General features: G+C 47.2%; 1 protein-coding gene across 11 annotated transcripts in view; it reads left to right on the plus strand.

Moving 5' to 3' along the window:
• WDR93 (WD repeat domain 93) overlaps positions 1-21,666 on the plus strand; it is a 47,972-nt gene extending 26,306 nt beyond the window's left edge. For 7 of the 11 annotated variants that reach the window (XM_077872164.1, XM_077872144.1, XM_077872186.1 and 4 more), the window contains 10 exons: positions 650-734; positions 4,300-4,471; positions 5,880-5,950; positions 6,495-6,581; positions 7,606-7,725; positions 9,323-9,536; positions 11,635-11,698; positions 12,557-12,713; positions 13,011-13,209; positions 21,316-21,665. In XM_077872164.1, coding sequence (XP_077728290.1) covers positions 650-734; positions 4,300-4,471; positions 5,880-5,950; positions 6,495-6,581; positions 7,606-7,725; positions 9,323-9,536; positions 11,635-11,698; positions 12,557-12,713; positions 13,011-13,209; positions 21,316-21,412 — 1,266 coding nt within the window. In that variant the 3' untranslated portion in view covers positions 21,413-21,665. Of the gene's footprint in view, positions 1-649; positions 735-4,299; positions 4,472-5,879; positions 5,951-6,494; positions 6,582-7,605; positions 7,726-9,322; positions 9,537-11,634; positions 11,699-12,556; positions 12,714-13,010; positions 13,210-21,315 lie in introns of those variants that run through there. The other 4 variants (XM_077872173.1, XR_013364857.1, XR_013364860.1 and 1 more) reach the window with 4 other exon arrangements.
• Positions 21,667-22,848: the final 1,182 nt, after the last annotated feature.

The raw sequence follows: 22,848 nt of genomic DNA on the forward strand, positions 1-22,848 counted from the left end.
TACATATTTACTGCTTTTCCTTCTGTATCTGTACTATATCCTTACTGATTTTCTGTCTATTCTATCAGTTATTGGGAGAAGAGTGTTCAAATCTCTAAGATTACAGATTTATCTATTTCTGCTTTCACTTCTCTGAGTCTTTGCTTCTTGTATTTTGAAGCACTGTTATTATGTGCATAAACATTTGGAATGTTATATCTCCTTAATGAATTGACCATTTTATCATTATTTGGTGAATCTTTGATCCCTGGTAATATTCTTTGCTATGAAATCTGTTATGTCAGATATTAATATAGCCACCCCAGGTTTCTTTATATTAGTTTTACAAGATGTATCTTTTTCTATACTTCTAATATTTTGGTGTTTTTGTATTTAAAATAAGTTTCTTTTTGACAATGAATAGTTGGGTCTTACCTTTTATATAATCTAACAATCTCTACCTTTTAATTGGGGCAGTTAGACCACTTATATTTAATATGATTGATGATGTGTTTGGATTTAAATCTGTCACTTTGCTAATTACTGTCTTTTGTCCCACCAGTTTTTTTTTCTTTTCCCTCTTTTTCTGTCTTCTTTTGGGATGTGTTTTTAATGATTCTGTTATATCTTCTTTGTTTGGCTTATTAGCTGTGCCTTTTCCTTATCGTAGGATACAAACATTTGTTTTAGAGGAGACATTAAGTTGAGTCATCCAGTTCACATAATGAAGATCAAACCACCCAAACCAGTTACAGGTTAGTAAAATTCAACTAACACTTTCTTCTCTTCTGCCTTTAATTTCTGTTTTTTTCTTTCTTTGTCTTTCTCCACATGTCCCGTCTTTTCTATTTATTAGGGGCAATATGTAAATTATAAGTATAGTTCTGAAGAGGAAAATTTTTTAAAAGTCATAAGCTCTGGGATCAAAAGACAAAACATATAAATGTTACAAGAATACAGCTAACAGAATTGGGAAATCAGGCAAGACACATCTAGCTGGAGTTCATCCATTTTGATATTCCTGTGTTAGTTCATTCATCAGTGTTTGCTAAGTGCCAGTAATGCAGTAAGCACACAGGTGAGTAAGACACATCATCTTGTGCCCTAAAAGCTGCTGTTCCACCAAGGGAGAAGAAGAGGAATCCGGCATTATAGGATATGATAAGTGCAGCACTGGGGAACACCTGGATCCATGAAAACATAGAAAAAAGAGTGACTAACTCTGTCCACAGAGCAGGCAAAGGCTTTATCAAAGGAAGGGGCACTTGGGAAGGTTTTGAAGGATAAGTGGGAATATGTCATGAGGAAAAGAGAAGTCAATTGTAGGCAGAGGACAGAGTATATCCTTTCAATACCTGCATATGGCATCAAAGATATATCTATAAGAATGTTTACTGCTGCAGTATTTATAGAAGCAAAATCTCATACACTTCTCCAGAGGAATACTTCGCAACCATAAAAAAACAAAGGAAGGGATCCCTGGGTGGCTTAGCAGTTTTAGTGCCTGCCTTCAGCCCAGGGCATGATCCTGGAGTCCCAGGATTGAGTCCCACATTGGGCTCCTTGCATGGAGCCTGCTTTTCCCTCTGCCTGTATCTCTGCCTCTCTCTGTGTGTGTGTGTCTCTCATGAATAACTAAATAAAATCTTTAAAAATAAAAAAAAAAAAAAACAAAGAAGGAAATTCAAAAGGCCAAGAATATCCAATTCACTCTTATAAATGAACATGATGATACAACATGCTCCATCAACATTTATTGTAAAGCTACGGTGATTAAGACAGATAGAAAAACAAAGGAGTGTATAGTAGATTGCAATATATATAAGATATAGAAATATAGATAGATAGAAAAATCAATGAATGAAATATCAGAGGCCAGAACAGAGCCAGGCATTAATGGCCACTGGATACCTGAGGGGTGGCACTCCAGAGCAGTGGAGAAAGGATAGTCATTTCAATAAATGGTACTGGTTGTCCATATGGAAACAAAAGTGAGACTTGACTCCTGCCTCACACCATCCACAAAAATTAATTCTAGATGAACCATAGAAATAAATAAGAGAAAACAATAACGCTTTTAGAAAATGTATAAGACAATATCTTGATTTCTGGGTAGGGAAAGACTTTGTAAACAAGACACACAAAACAAATACAAAAAGCACTTATAATAAAAGAAAAAATTTATAAATTTGGCTACTAAAATTAAGGACTTCGAGTCACCCTAAGACATCATTAAAAGCATGAAAGAGCAAGCCACATAGAGAAGACATTTGCAAAACACATAAAACTTATGAATTTCATATCAAGAGTATATAAAGAATTCCCACAACTTATTAAGGAAAAGAGATAATCTAGTATAAAACAGCAAGAAATTATTCAAATGGCCAATAAACATATGAGTATATATATTCAACATCATTAGTTTATCAGGGAAATGCAGATTAAGACCATAATGAGCTTACCACTCTATACCCACCAGGATGGCAACAATGAAAAGACACTGACTGTACCAAGTTGGTAAGGATATGGAATAACCATAACTAGACTTCTCATACACTGTAGTTAGGAATGAAAATTGATAACAATCACTTTGGAATGATCTAGTAATGTTGATGATAATTTATACCCTGAGAGCCAGCATTTATACATTTACACTCCTAGGCAGTGTGACCAACTATACTAGTTTGCCTGGGACTGAGGGTTTCCAGGGATGTGGGGCTTTCAGTGCAAAGCAAACCAGGGTGAAGTGGCCTCTCTCCTTCTAGGTATACATCTGATAGGTTTAAAAGTAAATGCGTACCTGGAGTCATGTACAAGAATCGTAACAGTGATGTGATATTCAATAGCCCCAAACATGGAATAACCAAAATGTCCATCAACAACAAACAGATCAACTATAATGTCTTCACTCGGTGGAATACTATCAATAAAAAGGAACAAACTACAGCTATCACAACAAAGTGGCTCACAAACAGTATTAAGCCAAAGAGGGCAGACATAGAGTTAACACTATATGTAATTCCATTTGTGTATATAGTTCAAAATCAGGCAAAACAAAGCTGTCATGTTTAGATGCACATTTAGACAGCAAAAGTAAAATAAATGTAATGCAGTGCTTACATAATAGCCAAGGGAACAATTGCTGCCCTTCCCAGAAGGCTGTGACTGGAGACGGGCCCTTGCAAAGCTTCTAGGGAACAGGCAATGTCCTGTCCTTGGATCTGAGTAGAGACAGATGTTTGCCTTATGGTAATTTATTAAGATATATATATTTTATGCTCTTTGCTGGATGTGTTCTATTTCCCAAGAAGACAAAGTTTTAATGAATGAAAATAAGCAACAATGAGGAAGGTCTATAGTACTGATATAAAGAGATCTCCAAGCTATTATGAGTGAAAAAATGCAAGGGTGCTAGTGTATAAGAGCAATTCTCAAACTTTAGCTGGATCAGACTCACCTGGAGAACTTGTTAGAACCCAATTTGCTGGGCCCCACCTACAGAGTTTCTGTTTCAGCCTGGGGTTGAGCCCGAGAATCTGCATTTCTAACAAGTTCCCGTAGAGCCTGTCAGATCCCTGCTGATCTGGGACCACACTTGGGAAACTACTAGTATCTTATATGCTAGCTACCATTTGTTTAAACAAAAGGGGTCTCTTTGTAGCAACGTATGCAAGGAACCAGCAACAATGGTGGCCACTGGGGAAGGGGAGCTGGGGCACCATCGGGCCTTTCAGGGTACCCTGAAAGCTGGGATGGGAACCCAGAAAATCGATCACCCAGTTTTACTGTGGATTTAGGAACAGTTGAAAAAGAAGGAAATGAAAGGTTTCAGGGTGGGAGGAGGGAGTAGAGTGGTAAGAAAAGTGATTGGCAGACAGGAGGTTTTTGAAGGAAGTTAGTTGGATAGATGTAAACACAGGTAGGGGTGGGAGTGTATGCTTATGTTAGCCTTCAGCAGTGGCTCAGTAGTGACCAGCTGGCAGGTTTGGGGCCTTACCAACCTGAGGAGACACCAACAGGGGTCTGAGGCCTCTAATGCCCTCGTGGACGTTTCCTTGGCTTTCTCTGGGGATCTAGTAATTCGGAAACAGAAAGTGATAGGGGGATGGAGCTGGAGGAGCTAGAGGAGGAGGCAGCTGTCCTTTGCCTGTGCTCCCTGAGCGAGTGGGTAGGAAAGAGGTGGAGAGAAACCCTGGGCTCCCACATGGACTTCTGAGGATGAGGGATTCTGCAGGAAACTGGGGAGCATGGAGGAAGGGGGGAAAATTAGACAGAGGGAAGTCCCATGGTTTGACTAATTTTGGCATCTTTTCACCTTAGGGACCACATTTAAAAGCCCCCTGGAAGTCTTTGCAAAGATAGAGGACTGCTATGGGTTGGGCTCGGGGCAGAACCACTTCATCAAGGAAAGTCAGTGGGAGCAGCAAGCAGCCATCTTCCACGCCTCCTACAAGAAGTACCTGGATGAGAAAGGGGAGGAGGAGCCACTCAGGTGAGTGGGAAGGAGCACTCTGCTCCCAGGGAGCCCTGGGGCACGTGCAGGAATCAACCCAAGCCCTTGAACTCGTCTGAGGTGTAAAGGCTCCTCTTGATTTGGGAAATTTTTCCAAGAGTTTCAGCAGATCTTTTGAAAAGGTGTGTGGAGATTGTTCAAATATAGTTAGAACAAAGGTGGATCACATTGTGGATTTCAAAGAGGGGGTAGGCATGTATGGAGATAAGGAGTAGAGTTTATTTTAGTATTTTATGCCCAGCCCTCATCTCTTAAATTTTTTTCCCCTGATTATCTAGACAACACAGAAGACCCTAAAGACAGAAATGAAAGTCACTACTATTCAGATTTTCTCCATTTCTATCCAGGCTATTTATTTATTTATTTACTTATAAAAGATTTTATTTATTTATTCGTGAAAGACACACAGAGAGAGAGAGAGAGAGAAAGACAGAGACAGAGACACAGGCAGAGGGAGTAACAGGCTCCATGTAGGGAGCCTGACATGGGACTCGATCCCGGGTCTCCAGGATCACACCCTGGGCTGAAGGCAGGCGCTAAACCGCTGAACCACCCAGGGATTCCCTATCCAAGCTTTTTAAACATAATATATTCATGTATAATTCCTGAAATACCTTCTAGCAGCAGGTATGGCTCATGAACCCCCTGCTGTGATTGTAAAAAACCGAGCCCAAGTTTTAAAGAGTGCAGTGGAGCTGGTTTTAGGAACTAGCTCTCCCCACAGCTAAGCTGGACCTCAGGGATGTTCTTGCTTCACACAGGAAGCGGAGCCTCTCATCTTGCTGTGAAGTGCACCTCCAATATTCTCACTTCAGAACACAGACTCCTAGGGCTGCACCCTCATCGCAGCTGCTTGATACCTGAACTAGGACCCAGTGAGGTTCAGGGGTGCACTGCCTTGCAGGGTAGTTGGGAGTTTTGCAGGCTAGCTGTTAAACTGCTGGTAGTGTCTGTAGTGAGAGTCTTTAAACCACAAGAAACTATAAATCAGGAAATCTTTTTTTTTTTTTTTTTTCGTTTTTTTGGGTTTTTTTAGAGCAAACTTAGCACACCACTCTTTGGATTGTCCCCAGCATAAGTGACTATTATTCATGTCAGCCAAATCTGGTCACTACAGAGAAAGTTCTACTCAGTGCTGGGTACTGTTGCCAGTCTGGGAGTGACTCCTGCAGCCCTGCCTGCCCTGCCCTCACCAAATTCCAAAGTCTGCAGCCACCAGACCCAGCACATAGAATCTGATTTACCTTATGGCCCTATGCTCCTGGAAAGGTCCATCCTAACATTCCCTTCATAAACCCATTTCTGATTTTAGTGCCAAGCCTCTGCCAGCATCTCTCCTGGCCAAGGAGTCTGCCGTGGCTCTGACTAGTGTCTCTTTTTTTCTCAGCATGGCCTCATTCCATTTCCTCCTTCCTAGCAGCATAATTGCAATGCCAGCAGAAGTCAAGAGCCCCTCAGGTAAATGAGCACGAAGCAGGTGGTTATCCTGGGCAATGATCCACTCAAGGGAATGCCTCAGCAAACCATGCATGGTGGGAGGGAATGAGGCAAAATGTGCGTCACCTGCTTTGCAGTTGGAGCTTAACAGTTTCTGGTTGGACATTAGGCATCCAGATTCCTTGATAATGGAGTTGGGCATTGTTTTCAGGGAGAGACTTGCCACAGAGGAGGGTATGAGCACATATCCTGCCAGGCTGCTTCTGGACAGGAATTCATTTTGTGGAAAATGTTATTTAAAGCACTGACAGCCAAAAGGACGCTAATTATCTAGAAGATGTGAGAGCAGCTGAGGGGCAGTGTGACTGTCCTCCCCACCCGAGAAGGCGAATTGTCCCTAGGAACCACCCTTCCAGGGGTGTCCACCCCTTCTGTTGGGTGCTGCCCATTAGAACAGGCTACTTTTGATTTCAAACTGAATTCCTCTTGAGTCAACACTTTCTGTACAAACCAGAGGGGACTCAGATTCTTTACATGACACCCCTTTCCTCTTTTTCTTTCCCAGGAGTAGCCTGTGCCCTTGGCATACATTGGACTGGAAGTCACAACTTCTTCCTCTATTCGCTTAACCGAACTCTGAAGGATAAAGTCGGTACTTTGGGATGGGAGTTGCCTAAGCGGGGCTCTCAGAACATGTCCTCCTCCAGCTTAGTTGAGGGCATGTGACTGACATGTCACTTCAGAGGACCAGAGACATGCCAGCAGAAGCAGGTGGCTCAGTGGCTGTGGTGTCACTGTGAGGCTCTGTCTCTGAACAGTCCCGTTTCTTAAAGAGAACAGGTCAATAGGGACAAAGCCCAGTCAGGTCCACAGAGCTCCTGTGGCAGCGAGGTAAAAAAAGACGTGGCATCAGAGGCCAGATCCAGCCCTGGCCCAACAGCCTGCAAGCTGCGTGCTGTCAGGCCAGTCACCCCTGCCCTAGTCCTGTCTTCTCATCTGAAACAGAGCTAATTCAGGACACCACCCCTGCCCCTTGCTCACACTTGTCATAAATAGGAGAATCCCGAGGTTCTCAACATAGGCAACTCTTGGAAATTGAAAGGCACTTTGGAAATATGGTGGTTGTTTGGTTTATACAGGCTCATGGAAGCAGTTGCATGAGCACACTCACCCTGTGGTAATTCCGTGAGTTGTACACGTAGGTCAAACTTTAGAATTGTCCTTTAAAAGTAACATTTAAAAATAGGGAAAGGAAGACTCTCTCTCCTATCATCCCTCTGTCTCCCAGGCAGCATAGCTTCCAACCTCAACCTCTGTACTGACTGGCTGGGACCCTGGGCAGGTCCCTTACATCCTGCCTCAGTCTCCTAATCAATGACATGGGGGTATAATGGGCCCCCCTCAGGGGACCCTTGTGAGAATTCACCGGAAGGAGGCATGTAAAGTGCTTAGCACAGTGCTTAGCACCTAGTAAGCACTCATTCCATGTTAGCTGCAGTCGAATAGCAGCATGACCCATTGTTTTATCCTGAGGAAGGAGACAGCATTGCAGAGAGGTGAGAGGGATGGTGAGCCCGGACAGGCAGACTAGTGTGGGTCTTGGGCTGCACACGTAGAGGTGATGTGTAGGTGCAGGGGCTGGGGGGGCAGCCTCGTGCATGGTGTCCTCCCTGCAGACCCAGAGGGTGTGTGGCCCTGTGCTGCGCCCATTGCTGTCTCTCAGCTCAGCTATACCTGCTCCTACCTGTTGATTGCCTGCGAGGATGGTGTGCTCACACTGTGGGACCTGGCCGAAGGTGAGCCCCCCACCTCTGCCTAAGCCCTGGATGGGTCTCTGGGTAATGAGAGTCCGGGAGCGCAGGGATGTCTGCAGGCGCTGGGCCTTCTGTTAGTTACTGCCTTCTTTTGTCAGCTTGGGGAGGTGGTCTTGCTTTCCCTTCATTCAGCCATTCAATAGACACTTCCTGAACTTAATATGTTCTGATGGTTTCCATTCTCTGTGTATTTATTGAGCGCTTGCTCCATACCTGGCACCAGACCAAGGCCTGGAAGTCTGTCCATTACCTCATTATCACACTCCAGTGAGGAGGTGTCTTCCAGCTCAGGGTGTGAGATCCTGGCAGTCTCAGCCCTCCTCCCTCTATACCCCAGGCTCTCAAAATAAACATGTCTTTCTTGCTGCTATTCTACCCTGAGCCTGGTCAGCGGGAACCTCACTGGTGTGCAAGCTAAGAGACCTACAGCGTGGGCAGGGCAAGATCAGCAGCTATTCTGGGTGGGTGGCACCTTGCTGGAGTCCTGGGGTCCCAGGGTCCCCAGGGAGAGAGTAGATGAAGGGGCAGAGGGAGATGGAGAAGCAGACTCCTCATTGAATGAAGAGCCCAACAGGACCTAGATCCTAGGACCCTGAGATCATGACCTGAGTCGAAACCAAGAGGCAGATGCTTAACTGCCTGAGCCACCCAGGTACCCTGGGAGTGTCTCCTTCTTACCAAATGTTTTTAGAAGTAATGACTGAATCCCTGGTTTGTCATTTTTGAAAGTAGAGGGGGGTTGTCTTCCCTGGCGGCCTTCCTAAGGCAGCACATTGGTGAGAGTCCGGGACAGTGCCCTGTTTATTGGTGGCCTCAGGGAGGCTTATGTCAGATCAGTTAAGTGCCTTCCTCACCTGAGCTACTTCCACCTGAAAAATTCCATGGTTGTTTCCAATAGCGGGCACTCCGCCCACATGGTAGAAAGATAAACATGGCTATAGGCCCTCTTGAACTTGAGCAAGAGTTACAGCACCCACAGTGTTCTTTTTATTTTTTTTTTTAAGATTTTATTTATTTATTCATGAGAGACACAGAGAGAGAGGCAGAGACACAGGCAGAGGGAGAAGCAGTCTCCCTGCAGGGAGCCCGACGTGGGACTCGATCCTGGGTCTCCAGGATCAGCCCCTGGGCCAAAGGCGGTGCTAAACCCCTGAGCCACCTAGGCTGCCCCCGACAGTGGTCTTAAAATAGCTGAAGATACATCATGGGCAGAAGAATGATCCTAATTTCACATTCACTTGCCCAATAGCTTGCTTTCATTTTTCTGGGTATTGATACATTCTGGATATTGCTTGGCTACAGACACACTTCCCTCTCATTCTCCGAGAACCACCCCATCACCTAACCCCTCGGATCTACCTTGCCCTACCACTCCTCCTCCATGAGGCTGGTCCTCTTCATTCCCTGTGCCTCTCCATCCTTAGGAGGAAGGCTCTTCTCTCCCACTGGGCATTGGGGTTCTCTGGTTTCACTCTCAGAGGGCTCTCCCTCATATACCTGCTGATCACAGACCCTGCGCGCATGGCTGCATCATCCTCTACCTACTTATCTGACCTGCCTGTAACATTTTTTTCTCCAGGTTTCCCACTTGGGGTCGTTGCTCTTCCCGAGGGATGTTTCTGCCAGAGCATTCACTTCCTAAAATACTTCTTAGTCTACAAAGGACAGAACGTGTATCCTGAGGGTCCCTTGAAATCCCAAATGCAATGTGTGGTACTATGCACAGATTCTTCCCTCCATCTTCTGACAGCCAAGGGGACCCAAGTGCCCACCATCAGCGAGCTTGTTGAGAGGTTGGTAATTTGAGTGCAGGACAGGGTAGATGATCTGCCAGACAGATGACGCCATTCAATAAGGAGAAACCAACCCCCTCCCCAGCAGGAGTCCACTTGCTCTGTAGTCACCACACTCCCTGAGAACCTCAGGATCCCCGCTCTCTTTCATGTGTGGGTATCTATGCAAAACATGTGTCACAAACTTGTATGATGGTGTAAATGACACCTTTGTGTCCCACGTGACCAAGAACAGTGTTGTGTCTACCAAAATAACCTTTTATCAATTTCCTCAAGCGTCTTTCTTTTTTAAATTGTGAAACACTTTATGTATGCAAATGATGTATATAATATATATGTGTGTATATTTAGGGTGTATCTATACCACCTAGGAGTACACATTATATACACACATATATACACACTATATACATATTCTCTATAGTTTGTGTGTGTGTGTGTGTGTGTGTAGAGAGAGAGAGAGAGAGAGAGAGACACAGAGCAAGAGAGAGAGAAACTCCCATGTAAGAAATAGATAATCTTTGATTCAGTTAAGGCTCTCTGTGTGCTTTGTCCCCGGTCACACCCCTTATCTACTGCTGTGTATAACAAACCACTCTACAACTTAATGACTTGAGAAAACAGTCATTGTTGGGACGCCTGGGTGAAGCACCAGCTTGAGCCCAGGGTGTGATCCTGGAGGCCCAGGATCAAGTCCCACGTCGGGCTCCCTGCATGGAGCCTGCTTCTCCCTCTGTCTGTCTCTGCCTCTCTCTCTCTCTTTGTGTCTCTCATGAATAAATAAATAAAATCTTTTAAAAAAAGAAAAAAAAAGGGATCCCTGGGTGGCGCAGCGGTTTGGCGCCTGCCTTTGGCCCAGGGCACGATCCTGGAGACCCGGGATCGAATCCCACGTCGGGCTCCCGGTGCATGGAGCCTGCTTCTCCCTCTGCCTGTGTCTCTGCCTCTCTCTCTCTCTCTCTCTCTCTCTCTGTGACTATCATAAATAAATAAAAAATTTAAAAAAAATTAAAAAAAAAAAGAAAAAAAAAAGCCTAGAATCTGAGGTGGGTTTTAAAAAAAAAAAGAAAGAAAAGAAGACAGTCATTGGTTAGCCCCTAATACTGTAGGTCAGCAACTTGGGCCAGGCTCCGATGGGCTGCCCTTCCACGAGTCTTGCTCAGGCTCTCACGTGTGCCTTAAGCAGCATCTGGCAGCTCAGCTGGGGGCTGGATGGTCTGAGATGACCTTGCTCACATAGACAGCAGGTGGCTGGGACCCTTGGTTCTCCTCCTTATGGCTAGTCCTGTGGGCTGTCTCAGCCTCCATCACCTGGCAGCCTACAGGGTCCTCCCAGCAAGCAGGGGCAGCCACGATGCACAAACGCTTTCCAGGCCTCTGCTCCAGTCATCCTGGACAGAGCACATTATGTGGCCACACCTGCAGTCAAGCAGTAGGAAAACTGACTCCACCTTTTTATTTATTTTAAAGATTTATTTATTTTTGAGAGAGAGCATGAGCAGGGGGAGGGGCAGAAGGAGAGAATCTTTCAAGCAGACTCTCTGCTGAGCAGGGAGCCCAATGCGGGCTGGATCCCAGGACCTGATCATGACCTGAGCTGAAACCGAGAGGCAGCGCCCGCCCCTTGACTCCACTTTTTGATGGGAGTTGCTGCCAAATACCATGGCCAGTTTCTTTTTCAACCTACACGTCATCTTCCAAAATTCATCATTCGCTTTTCTGCAAGAATTAATCACATGTATCTCCAAGTAACATGTCCTTTAGCAGTGCATATTTGGGGGATTTGTAAATGGAATCATGCTCTGTGTATTCTCCAGATTATTTCTCAGCGCTGTTGCTTCTAGAACTTGCTCTGCGACCTTGTTCACAAGAGTTGCACATGTTGGCGAATGCAGCTACGTTTATTTTCCCTGCTGTACCGCAGCCTGCCATATAACAGACCACAAAAGGCACTCTCCTAACAGTGGATGATCAGATTGTCCCCAGTGTCTGCTACTCAGAACAGTGTACCAGAGTGTCTCTGGGATGTATGCCCAGGAGAGGCTAGCACAGCCTGGACTTTTCCAGCATGAATGTCTATGTGTCTCGTTTCTTGCAGGCCCGTGAAACATCCAGAGGAGGCCATCTGTGCAGTGGCCCCGGTTCAAGCCTTCCCCGGCACAGTAGGTTCCTCATGGCCCTCACTCCTCTTCAGTAAATCTGTTCACTTTTCCTTCAAAAATTATCTGTCGAAGGTCTGTCAAGTGCTAGGCACCACACTACCCCTGGGGTATGCAGGATAAGAGTAAGCCACTGCCCTGGTGGGGCACATGGTTCAGCTGGAAAGACAGACGAATCACCAAGCAGCTGCCCTGGGAGATGAGAGAGGCCATGCAGCATCCTGGCATCCCACACTGGATGCCACAGAGCAGAGAGAGGGGTCACTGACAGCCTGTGGAATTTGGTGGGGGTGGCTGCTTTCGGGAGGTGGTGACAGGACAGATGAGGTGGAGAGGTCAAGGACAGACTCCCCCATATTTGAGTGCAAGGGAAGGGAAATGGTGTGGTGGCTGGGAGAGGATGAGATTGAGGCACACCTAGCATGCTCATCTGCAGGGAGGAAGGGGCCCAGGCAGGAGAGAGACCTATCTTGGATCTCAGGCCAAGAGGGGATGTTGGATTGAGCAGGGGTCCCAAGGACAGGCAGGAGAAGAGCCAGCTCCTCAGCAGGGGGCTGCTAGTGCACTCGAAGAGAAGCCAGGGCAGAAGGAGGAAGCACTGCTCAGGATCAGACGCAGCACCTGGAGGGCCTGTTGTTGCTGGGGTCACCAGAGAAGTACACACATGTGTACACACCCAAATATGTGTACACACACATACACACACACACACACACACACACACACACACCTCTGCTCCCTGGGCAGCTCTTGGTGCCTGAAAGCAAAGCAGTTCTATTGCCAGTTTTTATGTCCAGCTGCTTCTCTTAATCCAAATGGAGGTGACCAAGAAATCCCCATCACCATCTCTTTGCTTCCCAGGTGCTGATCTTTTGCAGGAATGGCTCTGTACAGCTCATGGATGTGGCCAAGCCTCAGATCATCTGTGCCTTTGCTCCACCCAGAACTTACAATCTGGCGGTCCCCTGGAAGCCTGTATTTGTCGTGTCTTTGCAACATCCATGTTTCCTGCTCCGAGGTACAGGAGGGGGACCCTGGGGGCTGCTGCCCAGATCTGTGGCCTGCTAGTTCCCTGACACCTTCTGTCCCCTCCCAAAGCACAGAGGGATGCCCCCAATCTCTTACCCCTTCTTTAGACACATAGCTAACAGGCAAGGTCTTCTCTCTGGAATCCTGCTGCTCCAGATCAAGTGAGCCCCTCACAGCTTAGCCCCAGTGACCAGGCCTTTACAAGCAGACGGCAGCCCCCCTGTACCCTCCCAGCCCACAGAGAAGGTCATCACTCCACAGAACGTGCACTCTTGTTTCATCTCAGGAGACCATCCAGATGAAATTGAATCTGACGACACCAAGGACATCCAGAACTCCATCTTCTACTTTAATCTCGAGGCCTACCCACTCCTGGAAAACATCTCAAGAAATCACACCATTCCTAAAACGGACATAACCGAGAACATGGCTTTCACTCAGGTGTTGCCCTTGGAGAAAAGATGTGAGGATTTCCTCGAGAGAAGGTAGAGTCTTGGGTCTGCTTCCCACCCCTGCACCTGGGTTTGTCTCTGTTTTCTTTTTTTTTTTTTTTTTTAAGATTTTATTTATTTATTCATGAGAGACACACACAGAGAGAGAGACAGAGACACAGACAGAGGGAGAAGCAGGCTCCATGCAGGGAGTCCAATGTGGGCCTCGATCCCGGGTCTCCAGGATCACACCCTGGGCCGAAGGCAGCACTAAACCGCTGAGCCACCCAGGCTGCCTTGGGTTTGTCTCTGGATGGAGGACTAGTGGAGTTTGTTTGGTGGTAAGATCCATCTAGCATTTCGATCCCCCCGTCAGCGGGGACCCCACTATATCAGAGTCCAGGAGCCACACTCATTCCCATTCAGCTTGGTAGAAAAGGAGCAGTGGGTTCAGACTGATAAAGGAGGACTGGCAGTTGCTGTTTTCCCCATGTCCAGACTGTCTTTTCTGTCTGCTTTCTCAGTCCTTTGCTTTTTTTAAAATCATATTTGGATTTTCAGACACAGTCATCTAAGGCAGAGGCCAGCCAACATCATGCTGAGGGCAAGTGTGGCCCATGCCCACTTTTGTGACTAAGGTGTTACTGGAACAGTCACACCTGTTTGTTACGTCTTACCAAGGCTGCTCGTGGGCTACAACAGCAGAGCTGAACAGTGCCAGCAGACACCATATGACTCATAAAGCTGCCTCATTGGCCATCTGGCCCTTTATAGAAACTGTTTGCCAGCCCCTGGTCCAAGCCCCCTCTGCTGTATCCAGCAGCTGGACAAATGGTTAGGCCATGCATCTCTCTCCTTTCTGCTAACCTAGTCCTGTTAGGACTCTGCTCACAGCCCCTTCTGCTGCAGAAGCATAAAGAGCTGTGCTCTCTCAGCTCTGGAGAAGCAGGTGCCTCCTCTAGTCCATCCACCTCAAATTTTCAGCAGCTTGAAAATTCATGTTGATGATTTGTGTTGTAATTGACCATACACTTTGGGCGGGAAGGGGTCACCAGTGGAGTCCTGGATTCTCATCCTGAGCCTGCCACTACAGAGCTGACTCTCCTGGCCCCTTCCCTTCCAGGGCCTTCTATAGTGTCCACTCTGGGACTCTGTGATCTCTCCAGTCCACATAACATCGCTTTATGATCACTTCCCTTTTTGGCTCTAGAGGAACCAAGTGGGCCAGCTAGGATACTCAGGTCTGAAATCAGATGCCACCACTTACCTTAAGATTTTGTTGAGTCCCATAAACTCCAAAAGCTTCAATTTCTTTGTTAATCCAAAAAAAGATTTGCCGAACACCCACAGTGCACCAGGCTGTGCTGTGGACTCTTCAACAATGGCTGGCCGCCAGGTGTTGTAGGAATTCGAAAGAGGATACATGTCAAGTGCTGGGCACAGGGTGGTCACTCAATAAATGGTAGGTCCAAGAATGATGATGGGTTAATCCCAGTTGGTTCCCCCAGGGAAACTCTATACACCACCGCCAAGTGGCGCCATGGCCCCCACAGCAGCATTTACCTGTGGCCTTTGGTTCCTTCCTGGCTGTGGTGGACTGCCTGATGGCTTTCGGTATCTCCTGGAGGGAAGTAGGCCCATTCATCAGGAGAGGGGGATAGCCTGTGGATCTTGAGGAGGACAGCGAAGAAGGAACTTTTCTCTGGATTGAATTTAGGTCATGGCTGTAGTGAGACTGTTCTCACAGGAGGTCCCAGCATGGAACGTTCTAGAGCTCTTTTTTGATGAGGCCCAGAGAACTCTTTGTTTAAGGAGTGATCTCTGTTTCTGCATTTCAGTCTGGCCTCACTTTTGTTGGCCTAAAAAGGGTGAGCCTTCCCACTTGATCCAGAAGCCAATGGGGGGAACGGATCCCAGGCCCACATTTCCAACCCTTGGGAGGCTCACCTCCTGCCTGGCAGCAGAGGGTCCTGCCAACTCAGGCTGCTCAAGTCCCTGGTTGACAAGTCCCATCCTCAGCCACGGTATAAGTGGAGATTAGGACTTGGACGCCCATCAAAGGAGCCCTACTTAGCCCCTGAAATTTGCTTCAAGCAGAACTACTTCTAACGGAGCACTTCCCCACTGGGGAGAAAAAAATTATTCGTTATTTCTAATGGAAGTTATATGTGCACTTGTAGAAATTTGGAAAACAGGACAATGCAAAAAAAAATTTTTTTAAATAACATCACAAACCCCCTAACACTGCTGTTAATATGTTAGTGCATTTCCTTCAGTGTTTTTATTAAGCTGAGATTCTGTTTCATGTTGAGTTTTTCAGTCTGGTTTGGTGTCACTCCAGAATATAAGTTAATTATTTTTTAAGAAAAACTTCCTTGTAAAAAAAAAGAAGAAAAACTTCCTTGTAAATACGGTTTTTAATGCCTCTGGAATTTCCATGAAAGAGTTGTGTCTACAATCTGTCTCTCCACTCCCCTACGGTTGGGCTGCTCTCGTAATGACAAGGCCCTTCTGCCCTGCCCTCCTTCAGTCTGTGTTCCTGTGGGAACGGGACTCTTCTGCATTCCCTTTGTCCAAATATCTTTCCTCTCTGTCAACACAGCTTAGCCCTTAGGTCCCATACCCCAATCCCTCCCTGGGAAGGCCCCACGGCCGCTGAGAGGGTGGAAAGGACTGCCTCCCAGGAGACTTCTGCAGAGGAGAGGGCTGCAGGGGCTGACCAGGTGGGCATCAGGGGGCCAGGGGCAGGGCTTGGGAGCTTGGGAACAGAAAAGCTTACGGAAGTGCTCACTGGGCTCGGGGCCCCAGCAGGAGCTAGGAGGGGTCACACTGTGGTTGGTGCCAGCTTGAGCCACAGCAGTTTGGGCCTGATGGCAGTGTTCGAATTATATCCCTTGTGGCAACCTATTTTCCAGATTGGATGCCAGCAATAAACTGGGAAATGTTGATTTAAAGAAGGCTTTTCCTGTTCTGCTGCTTGGAGATCTGATATCTAGGGCTTTCCCAATGAGGAGCCTCTGCCCCAATATTTTAGTTTGAATTTTTTTGTTTTGTTTTGTATTAGAGAGAGAGAGAGCGTGTGTGTACGTGGGGTGAAGGGGGGAGACAGAGGGAGAGGGAGAGATAATCTTAAGCAGGCTCCGTGAGGCTCAATCTCATGACCCTGAGGTCATGACCTGAGCCAAAATTAAGAGTTGGACTCAACCGACCGAGCCATCCAGGCACCTGTTATTTTCAGAATTTTCACACCTACAGCAGCTTTGGAAGAAAAAGTCACTGACCATCCACAAACCCATAACTTAGACTCTGTCCTTAATGTTTTCCTACTGTTTATCACGCATATCCATTATATGTCCCAAAGGTTTTCATCTCTTTTTTCCATCTTTTTATTCCTCATGTCTGAAACAGCTTCTGTTGGCTCTAAAACTAGGTGAAATTTCAAGGCAATGGGTTTATGTGGCAATTGACTCAAAGTTTCAGACTTGCAATAATCTGTCCAAATTGTTTTCACAAAACCGCACTTGGGACTTTTATAAACAGCCAGTGTGAAAGGGAGCCTGCCTTTGGGGCTTTAAAAGGAGGCCGGTTAGCATCAAATATGTGTCTCCACCTCCCACCCCGCCACCCCTTCCCCAAGGCCTGGCTTCTGTTCCCATCCAGCCCCAGTCCCCAGGCACCATTTCCTGGTCTGCCATCTCTGCCTGGGTCTAACTGGATCACAAGACAGAAATTTCTGGACTCCAGGAAACAGAAACAGAGTGCCCCTTCCCCCCCCCCCCCCCCCCCCGCTCTCTCTATTCCCTTTGAAATACAAAGCCCAGCAAGATTCAGGTTCTACATAGCCAGCTTTCTGCCAGAAGGTGGGCTTCTGGGGTAGCCCAACAGGCCAGGTCCACAGGCCCCTGGCTTCCTTGGCCAGGGCAGGCAAGAATTGATGGCTCATTACATTTTTTATTGATTGATTGATTGATTGATTGATTGAGACAGAGCACAAGCAGGGGGACGGGCAGAGGGAGAAGCAGACTCCCCCACCGAGCCCAGGTCCCTGGGATCATGACCTGAGCCAAAGGCAGATGCTTAACTGACTTAGCCACCCAGGCGCCCCTATGTTTTTCTCTCTCCTTCCTTGACTTGCTTTGGATTTTCTCCCCAAGCATGAGTTCATTTTCTTTTGATTTTAAGAATTCTTCATCAATGTGTTGTGAATCATTTTGTCCTGGTTTGTTTTGAGGTAGGAGAAAATTTGGTTGCTCATCTAGCCAAAGAGAAGTTTCAAGTGTCAGATGGCTGGAGTCTTCCATCTTCTTCTCCCTTAGGCTTCACTGAGAGGCGGGTGTAAAGAGCCTCAAATTTGGGGTGCAAGCTCTGCAGTATAACTGGGTCACAGACTAGGGGCCTCTAGCTGTGTGATGGGACAGGCGGCAGTGTCTTTGTGCATAAAACCAGTGACAGCTGTATCTCCGCATAGAACATTATGGCGTTTGCAGTAAAGGCTAGCCATGACTTATCATTAGATCATAGAGAAAGTCCTTCTCCGCACCAACATTATGTTTTGAAAATCATCCATGTTGTCTTGAACACATGAATGGCTTTATTTTCAGGCTTCCTTTTATCTTATTTTTTAAATTTAAATTCAATTTGTCAACATATAGTGTAACACCCAGTGTTCATCACATCACGTGCCCTCCTTAATGTTGGGCTTCCTTTTAAAACTTGCCCTAGTTTTGTCTATTCAACAGCCTTGTGGATGGTTGCTTTTTTTTTTTTTTTTAAGATTTTATTTTTAAGTAATCACTATACCTCCTATGAGGCTCAAACTTTCAACCCCGAGATTAAGAGTCATGTGCTCCAGTGACTGAACTGGCTGGGCGCCCTTGGATGGTCGCTTATTGAATCCATGTTGTTATGACCTCCTGACCCAGAAATTTCACTTCCACTAATTTATCATTGGCAGAAGTATGATTATAATTAACCTTTACTGAGCATGTACTGTGTGCCAGGTACTATATGCTAAGTGCTCTGTAGGCATAATCTTATTTTTCTTACTGTTATCACTACCCCCACTGCACAATGAGAAAGCTGAGGCTGACAGAGGTCAAACTGCCCACCCAGGGTTACCAGCTTGTGGGTGAACTCAAGCACTCTGAGTTCAAAGTCTGAGGGTGGAGACCCCTGGGTGGTTCAGTGGTTGAGCATATGCCTTTGGCTCAGGTCGTGATCCTGGGGTCCTGGGATTGAGTCCCACATCAGGCCCCCTGCGAGGAGCCCGCTTCTCCTTCTGCCTATGTCTCTGCCTCTCTCTGTCTCTCTTGAATAAATAAATAAAATCTTTAAAAAAACAAAAAAAGCCTGAGTGTGTAACGTGCACACACACTGCCTCCTCCCTGCCCTTCGCTCCCACATGCAGGCACGGTTGGTTCATTGCAGCCTGGATGGAGCGTTCACAAAAGATTGCCTGAGTGTCAAGATTGCCAACCCCAAGTGTACGCATTTGGGAAAAGAAGGTGGCAGGTGTGTGAGTGCCACCTGGAGGCAGTTTCTAGGATACATTTCCAGGACAAACACCAGGGAGCCCAAGTGGGGGGAGGGTGGCAGATTTTATGCATGTCTATGCTTGTACGCATGAAAACAATTTCCAAGGATTTACAGTGCGCTGTTAATTACAGTTGCTTTGGGAACAGAAAACCAGGATCTGAGGTGAGAGGGAGAGATTGCTTGTAGTTGTATACACACTTGGATTCTTTGTTTTTGTTTTTGTTTTTTTTAAGCAAAGTGTACATTACTTTTTCAAGTTAAAAAAAATTCTAGTGCATTGAGAACCAAATAGGTCTCCGTGAGGATATTCCTTAGCAGGCAAAGCCTTAAAACAGATCCAGAGCTGCCCAGAAGTGGCCCTCCTCCTGCTTGCCTGAAGCATTGTAACAGCCTCTGTGCGCTCAAGCACCCCCCAGCAGAAACCTGGCCCGCAGCCCGCACCCCTTCCCCAGAACTAAGGCTTCCTCTGCCCTGCTTACAGCAGCCCCATCTGCGTGCAGAATGAGGGATGAACCTTGAGCTTCTCTGACTCTCCTGTACCCTTTCATGTGTATTTGTTATTTAAAAAAACAAAAAAACCTCTTATTTTGTAAAAGACCCAACTCAAAGGCCTTCTCTTCCAGGAGCAACCTCCACTCCCACCCCAGGGAAGGGTAGACCCTTCCCCCTTCTGACATTTGAACTCATCAAATGACATTTAAATGCCTTGTATTACAAATGTTCTTTCTCTCCTGTCCCTCTTAGTACACTGGGGGATCCGGGGCTGTTATAGTGACTCTGGTCCTTCCCACACTCGCACCCATGCCTGTCACCAGTGTAACCAGAAGAGCGTGAGCTCACAGAGAAATGACACCAGAAGAACTGTCGCACAAGTAAACTTGATTTGCAGCAAATGAAGAGATGGCCTGAGTCAGGGTGAATGGGTTCCTTTTATTGTAGGGTTAGGATGAATATTTAGATAGGAAGGCTTGTCGTTGTCCATAGGGTCATGCTGTGCTGTAAGGACACATGCCTGTGCATACATAGTGTATTTATTTTTTAAGATTTTATTTATTTATTCATGAGACAGAGAGAGAGAGAGAGAGAGAGAGAGAGAGAGAGAGGCAGAGACACAGAGACACAGGCAGAGGGAGAAGCAGGCTCCATGCAGGGAGCCCAATGTGAGACTCGATCCCAGGTCTCCAGGATCACACCCTGGGCCGAAGGCGGCGCCAAACCGCTGGGCCCCCAGGGCTGCCCATACATAGTGTATGTTATGCCAGTGAGGCTTATGCTCCTCCTTGGCAGAGATTCTAGTATTGTATATATTTTTTAAAGATTTTATTTGTTCATGAGAGACAGAGAGAGAGAAGCAGAGACACAGGCAGAGGGAGAAGCAGGCTCCATGAAGGGACCCCGATGTGGGACTTGATCCTGGGATCACACCCTGAGCTGAAGGCAGATGCTCATCCACCGAGCCACCCAGGCACCCCAAAATTCTAGTATTATAATGAGGTAAAAGAATCTGTCGGTCCCTCCGTGGGTCACTCCATGGTCCATGTGTGCAGGTGTGAGTTGGGTGTTAAGTTCAAACTGTTCTGGGTTGTCTGAGCCTCTGAAAGTCTATCTGGGCAGTTGTTATTACTTGAGGGGTAGGTTCGGGTTTAATCACAGGATGCTGTGTCCCTCAGTTCTTTTGCTTGAGTTAAGAGATACGCTGGAAAGAAGAGCTTAAAGAAAAATGTGAAACAAAAGTCAGCGGGTACAAACAGGTGATCAGTCAAGGTCAGGTCTTGGGGTCCAGCTGGTGACACTGATAGATGTTCAGGAAGTGTTTACTCACCGGACATGCTGGCATTCTGATGTGGCTAATGGGGGTCCACGCACACAGACCATGACTCCCCCAGCACACCGTGCTTTCTATCAGGGGTGGGGGGCATCTCCTGGTTTAAGATGCCCACCCTGTTGTCAGGCAGTAAGGGTGTTCTGAGGGTGGGCTGTGCACCAGGCTGAGTCCTGAGGACACAGACGTGCAGCAGATGTGCCATTTGGAGAATTCTTCTCTTTTTTTGTCTTTTTTTTTTATTAGTTTCAGAGGTAGAGTTCAGTGATTCATCGGTTGCATATAACACCCAGTGCTCATTACATCACATGCCCTCCTTCATGTCCATCACCCAGTTACCCTGTTCCCCCAATTTCCTCCCCTTCAGTGATCCCCAGTTTGTTTCCTATGGTTAAGAGTCTCTTATGGTTTGTCTCCCTCTCTGATTTTATCTTGTTTTATTTCTCCCTCTCTTCTCCTATGATCCTGTTTTGTTTCTTAAATTCCATATATGAGTGAAATCCTATAATAATTATCTTTCTCCGATTGACTTATTTCTTTTTTTTTTAATTTTTTTTGACTTATTTCATTTAGCATAATACCTTCTAGTTCCATCCACATCATTGCAAATGGCAAGATTTAATATTTTTTGATGGCTGAGTAATATTCCATTGTTTATAGACACCACACCTTCTTTATCCATTTGGAGAGTTTCTTAGATTAGCACAGGGCAGGCAGGGTCTGCCTGGGGACCTAGGAGGAGGAGGAGTGGGGGCACACGGAGTGAAGCAGTTTCCTCTCATCTCCACCTATGCGGCCCACAGTTTCCAGAAGCTGGAGAAGAAGGTGAAAGAGGAGGAGCACTGGACCCGGCTTCACAGGTATTCCTTGATGCTCCAAAGAGAGAACTTCAGGAAGTGACTGGGCTGCCAAAAAGCTTTGCAGTGCACAGCCTTCACCCCAGGATGCCCTGAGGTCCAGAGACACAATGACAGAGGACAGCAGCTCAGTAGGCCCCAGGGACCTGGACTGGCAGGCTGGGACCTCAGCAAGGGGGAGGTAGGCCCTGGGAGCCTATGCCCCTAAGCCACTTGTCAGAGCCCTTGGTGGGCAGAGGTGCCACCTCAATAAACAATGATACCGTTTCCAGACTCCAAAGTTGCTGTGCTGTGTAACCCTCTCTTCCCACCCAGTGCAGACCCCAGCAGGGCCCAGGCAGCGATTTCAGGCAGAGTCCCGGTCCTTGTGAGGCCCATTCATCTTCTAGAGAAAGAGAAGGAGAGTCACTTCGCTCAAATGAGCAAGACCTCAGGCCACCTCTTTCTCCCCACCCATTTCCTTTCCTTCCCTGTGCTGGCTCATGACCTTTCTGGAATCACTTGGAGAGGATGAGGTTCTGAGTGGCTGGGCACCTACCTGAGGTCACAGGGGCCTGAGAGGCAGGGTGGCAGGCAGGGACTGTGGCACTACTGCCCCTTGCCTGCTGGCCTGGACCCTGGAGGATCCCCGGGGGCGGGGCTGGAGGACTGGAAGGAGCAGCCCCTGGACCCAGAATAAGGGATGCAGAGCACCCCCTCCACCCCGCAGGGGGTCCCCCAGCTCCAGCCCTGTGCCTGCCTCTCTGAGGACATCGTGTGGTGCCTCTGAGAACTGCAGGCAGGTGGCTCGTCAGCCTCCCCCACCAACTGCAGGTGGGGGCTGTGACCCGCAGTGACCTTTCCCACCTATCTCCTCCTTTGGGTCACACATGCTCCCCACTGCCACGACACCTCCTCCACGGTGCTAGTGCAGACCGCAGAAGGTCCCTGGATGGAGAGGTCCCCCCCCTGAGGTGCCTGCCCCTTGCCTTCCCACCTGGAGCAGCAACGACTCCCACAACCACCCTCTTCCTCCATGCAGCTTGCCCTGAGGCCACTCTCTCTCAAGATGAGGGGGGAGAACTTGGATGATGGCCTTGGCCTTACCCACCACCTGAATGGGACGGGACACTAACATTTATGGGGCACCTACTATGATGTGTGCTTGCCGTGTGTGCCTCAAGTGATCTTGTGAAATGTCCATATCATCATTACCCACATTTTACAGACAGGAAGTTGAGGCTCAGTTACACGGCCTAGAACAGCCTCTATCAAGCCCTAAAGGACTTTTTCAACATCAAGTGGCAGAGACTCGACTCAAATTAGCTTTTGGACTGGCTCATGTCAAGTGAACACCCAGGAGCATCATGCTCCCCGTGTAGCTGGGTCCAGGTGTTAGATAATTTCAGGAACCTCTCTCCACCTCTATTCTGATTCCCTTTGCAGGGAGGCCCTCTGCGTGGGTGGCAACACGGCTACCAATAGCACCCACAGCAAGTG

This window comes from Canis aureus, chromosome 2 (assembly GCF_053574225.1).
Source record: "Canis aureus isolate CA01 chromosome 2, VMU_Caureus_v.1.0, whole genome shotgun sequence".
NCBI classification, from domain to species: domain Eukaryota; kingdom Metazoa; phylum Chordata; class Mammalia; order Carnivora; family Canidae; genus Canis; species Canis aureus.